The 4,297-nt window shown below is 51.0% G+C and overlaps 1 protein-coding gene across 1 annotated transcript in view; it reads right to left on the bottom strand.

Moving 5' to 3' along the window:
* The window catches only part of EFCAB11 (EF-hand calcium binding domain 11), a 183,369-nt gene extending 181,790 nt beyond the window's left edge, over positions 1-1,579 (bottom strand). Inside the window, exon 1 of the mRNA XM_013003681.2 lies at positions 1,571-1,579. Within this exon, the coding sequence (XP_012859135.1) occupies positions 1,571-1,579 (9 nt within the window). The remainder of the gene's footprint in view (positions 1-1,570) is intronic.
* Positions 1,580-4,297: the final 2,718 nt, after the last annotated feature.

Raw genomic sequence — 4,297 nt, 5'->3', positions numbered from 1 at the left:
AGCTTCGGAAACCCTGCACGGGTCGCTACGGGTCATGGCAGTGGGTTTGACTTTGGTTTTGCAGGAGTGGCTGGGAGAGAGAGAGGAGGCTAGAAGCGTCCAGGTCTCTCCCGGGCCCCTTCTTGGGGACACACCACCCTGAACTCTCTCCGGATCCGGCGGGCTCTAGGACCCAGAGGCGGGCTTCCCGGAAGAGGAAGGGGCGGGGTCTCAGGGCGCGCGCCGCCGGCGAGAGGTTTGAACCCCGCGCAGGCGCCGTTGGCCGAGGGCGCGCAGGCTGTTCCAGGTACGTGTGCGCCGCCGCTGTCCGCTTCTGCTGCTTTCGGCTTGGCCCGGGGCTCAGGCCGAGTGACGCCTCCTGTTTCTGGGTCGCCGGGTTGAAGTCAGCCCTGGGTGAAGCGCTTGAAATTCAGGCTCCAGTCTGCTCCCTGGGCCTCAGTTCCCTCCAGAAATGCCACCTTTGCGGGGCGCGGTGGGAGACTTGACTCCTCTCCGGGGATCGGGGCGAGGGGCCCCGCCGCGTTGGCTCTTCTTCCGGCTTCTCTGACTAGGTGTGTGGGCTCGGACTCCCTCCCAGCCATTGCGAGTCGGGCACCCTTGGAATTCATTACAAGAATATCAAGCCTCTCCTTTCTTCCTCGGAGCGGCTAGTGGTTTCAAACTGCAAACCTTGTGGTGTGCCTTGCACTCCCAGGGCTTCTCGGGGACTGAGGCTAGCAGATAGTAGTAACAAGTGCGAGTTGAGCACTTACCTTGCGCGTGCCAGGTACCCACCAGTCTGTGCTTCTACGTATCCGCCCCCAAATGGGGACAGTAATAAGCGAGACCAGGGAACGTGCCAGACACAGAAAAGTGACCATGCCCACTGCTCTGCATCCCCGGCACCGCTCGCCCACCTTGCAAACCATTCTCTGAGTAGAGCCAGAACGTAGTCTTTAAAAACGTAAATCGAACCGAGGTATTTTCTACTTGTGAATGAGCGGGGCTCCTCCAATTCGTGGAGTCAAGCCCAGCGTCAGCATTCAGCACGGCCTCCTCCCCCACCTCCCCCTGGACCAGGTCTCCCTTGCTCGGAGCTGGTCCAGCCGTGTTTGGTATTGCAAACCTTTCTCGCCTGCTGGCCGGGAAAACTCATGACTCTTCCCGGGAACTCCGAGCTGACTGCTCAGGGTTTGTCCGCCAGGTCTCACGGCAATGTTTCTTTGGAGAGCCGAAAGCAAGCGCAACCCTGGCCTGTCTCACACAGCCATGAACTGTAAGAACAGTTTGGACTTACATTTAATTTCCGCCCTCGCACCCCCCAGGAATGCAAGTCTTCCTTGAACAAAGCGGCTTAAAAGGTGGGCCGTGACCCGGGGGTGGGGGTGGCATAACAATATAAGGAGGAGGGGCCAAGTCGTGAAACTTTGAGCAACATTAAAGTTTTTGAACACCCTGGGACCAGCAATTAATGCCAAATCAAACCCATAATGATTCCAAGGTGTTTCTGGCAGCATTTGACCGTGCTGCTAATTTCTTGGGTGGCAAGGGGTGGAGGGTAAAAAGGCTTATTTAAGAAGCCGTGTTTTACGGTAGCCATCGCTTCTCTTTTAATTGCTTATTCCCAGTGTTTGGTACATAGTAGCTCATCGGTGAGTATTTGTAGAGTGGATGAATGAGCTCTGGGAAGTCAAAAGACATTTCACAGATCAGAAAACTGCAGCTCTGGTTCAGTAACTAGCCCACGTGCACATAGATTTTCAGCAATAACTGGGCTTCAAATTGGGCCCAGGTGTGTCCCCAGCTGGTGACCCAGGCCCACCTGAGTGCCTAGGCTCATCTACAAAAGTTGTTTTCAGTCGTCATACAAGGCTGGCTTGTTGACATCTGGTCAGGAAGATTGCTTTAGCTGTTTATCCTCTTGAGAGAGCTTTTGCAAAATTTCCCTCAACCCCTCTGTGATTATGTACAAATCCACTCACAAGAGAAACATGAAGAAGGAACCTTGACCTTGCTGTTATGCATAGAAGGAAGCATTTATATGATAAATGTGGATGGGAAAGGAGCTCTGGAGGTGCAGTGGCTATGCATTGTGCTGCTAACCACAGGGTCAGCAGTTCGAAACCACCAACTGCTCCACACGAGAGAGATGAGGCTTTCTACTTCTGTAAAGAGCTAGTCTTGGAAACTCACAAGGGAAGTCTACCCCATCCTGTAGGGTCACTATGAGTCAGCATCTGCAGGATGTCAGGGAATTGGTTTGGTTTGGGTTTGGTGGGTGGGAATACCCTGGTGGTGTAGTTTGGGCTGCCAGTCTCAAGGTTGGCCCTTCAAAACTCAAGCCTTACAAAAGAGGAGCTGATAAGGGCTCAAGTAGAAAGATATGTTTTGAAGTACAAATTTCCTTGATATCATTGATTTATGGATTGTTATAATATCTGTTAGAATCCCCAATAAACCGATTAAACAAACAAAAACAAAACTCCCAACCCCTCCTCAGGAGAAAGATGAGGCTTTCTACTGCTGTACAGAGTTACAGCCTGAGAAACCCACAGGGGCAGTTCTGCCCTCTGGTCGCCGTGAGTCTGAACTGACTGAATGGCAGTGAGCTTGAACTTGGTGGGTGGGAAGGCAGTGTTGCTGGGAAGAAGCAGCTCTTTGCTGGAGAAGTGTTCAAGGCCTTCACTGCAGCGCCTCCCAGGTTGGGTTAGAATGGCAAAGGAAGGTGAGGTTAATTAATGCTGGGTACCAGTCCACTCCACTTTGGAAATCCACCCCCAGTTGCAATGGCAAAACTCTGCATTGTGATTCTGATGCACCACTTACCAAGTTGTGCAACCTGGGCTGGGCCGTCGAGGTGACTGACAATGCAAGGGAAGCTCTTGAGCACTGAGCAGTGAAACCCGTCAGGGAAAACACAAACCAAAGAGAAGGCTTACTAAGTAAGCGCTGCCAAAGGGAAATCTGGGAGGCAAAAACAAGGTGGTCCCTGGGAGTCCGGGCTCTGAGTGGTTTCAGGAAACTGGTCCGGCGTGCAAAGTGATCAGGAAAGCACGCCTGTGATGCTGGGCACTGCAGCCTGTCGGAGAAGACGGTGTGCACGTCTGATCCAGTGGGGAGTCCGTCTTGGTATTTACCAACAGCTCATCTTCCACAGGCTTGCTTACTGGATGCCTTTGAGTTACCTCCAACTCAATTGGAGGTGACTCTATTGACCTTGTACAATAGAGCAAAATGCTGCCCCATCCTGCAACGCCCTGATCCCTGACATGCTTGAGTCCATTGTTGCCTTCCAACCGTGGGGGGCTCATCTTCTAGCCCTCCGGTATTGACAATATTCTGTGGTGGTCAATATTCCCCTAGGTTTTCTTTGGCTATTTTTCAGGAGCTAGGTCAGCAGGCCCACCTTTCTAGTTCATCTTAGTCCGTGGGAGCTCTGCCAAGACCTGTCCACCACGGGTGACCCTCTGGGCATTTGAAATCCCAATGGCTTCGCTTCTGATATCACTGTCCTTTAAGCCACCACTGAGCAATAAAACCTGGCAGGGGGTCAGTGGCCAACAGACCAAGTGTCTTGGTTGCGTAGAAGCTGATCCTTTGCTAGACTCCATCGTGATTGTCTAAGTGTATTGCAGGGAGCCCTGGTGTTGTAGTAGTCGTGAGTTGGGCTGCAACCCGCCAGGTTGGCAGTTTCAGACCACCAGCCGCTCCAAGGAAGACTGAGCTTTCTACTCCCGTCAAGAGTTCAGTCGGGACACTGCACAGGGGCAGTTCTCCCTGCCCCAGGAAGTTGCTAAGAGCCTATGGCAGTGAGTTTGAGGGTCGAAGAGCATTACAAGGGTGATTTGACTTTCGCTGCTTAACAACTCCTCTCAGACATATAAATAGTCCTGTAAGTAGTCCAAGACTAAACCAAGATGAACTTCACAATGTATAGGACAGGAAAAAAGTTTCATTCTCTAGAAAATAGCTTTCCAGAACTTTTTTTTTTTAATTGGGAGCTCTTAACAGATACCATAGCAATAATTCAATCACATCAAGCAGTATTGTACATTTGCTACCACAATCAGTTTCAATACATTTTCTTTCTTCTTGGACTCCTATTATTCCCCCGGCGCCCCCCTCCCATAATAGTTTTGTTTTTTGTTTTTTTGCCAACGGTGACGGGTACAGGGGAAGATTAAGTGTTCTAAAATTGATGACGAGGGTGTAGCATTTCTGGTAGAGTAAAGTCAATCAAACTGCATCTGAGAGAAATTACTGATAGGTGAATGATAGGTAAACATAATAGTGGGGGAGGGAGGAAAGAAAAAAAATA

Source organism: Echinops telfairi, unplaced genomic scaffold (assembly GCF_000313985.2).
Source record: "Echinops telfairi isolate 266 unplaced genomic scaffold, ASM31398v2 ScPeMD7_18;HRSCAF=68, whole genome shotgun sequence".
NCBI lineage: Eukaryota > Metazoa > Chordata > Mammalia > Afrosoricida > Tenrecidae > Echinops > Echinops telfairi.
This window is presented reverse-complemented; position numbering and strand designations above follow the sequence as displayed.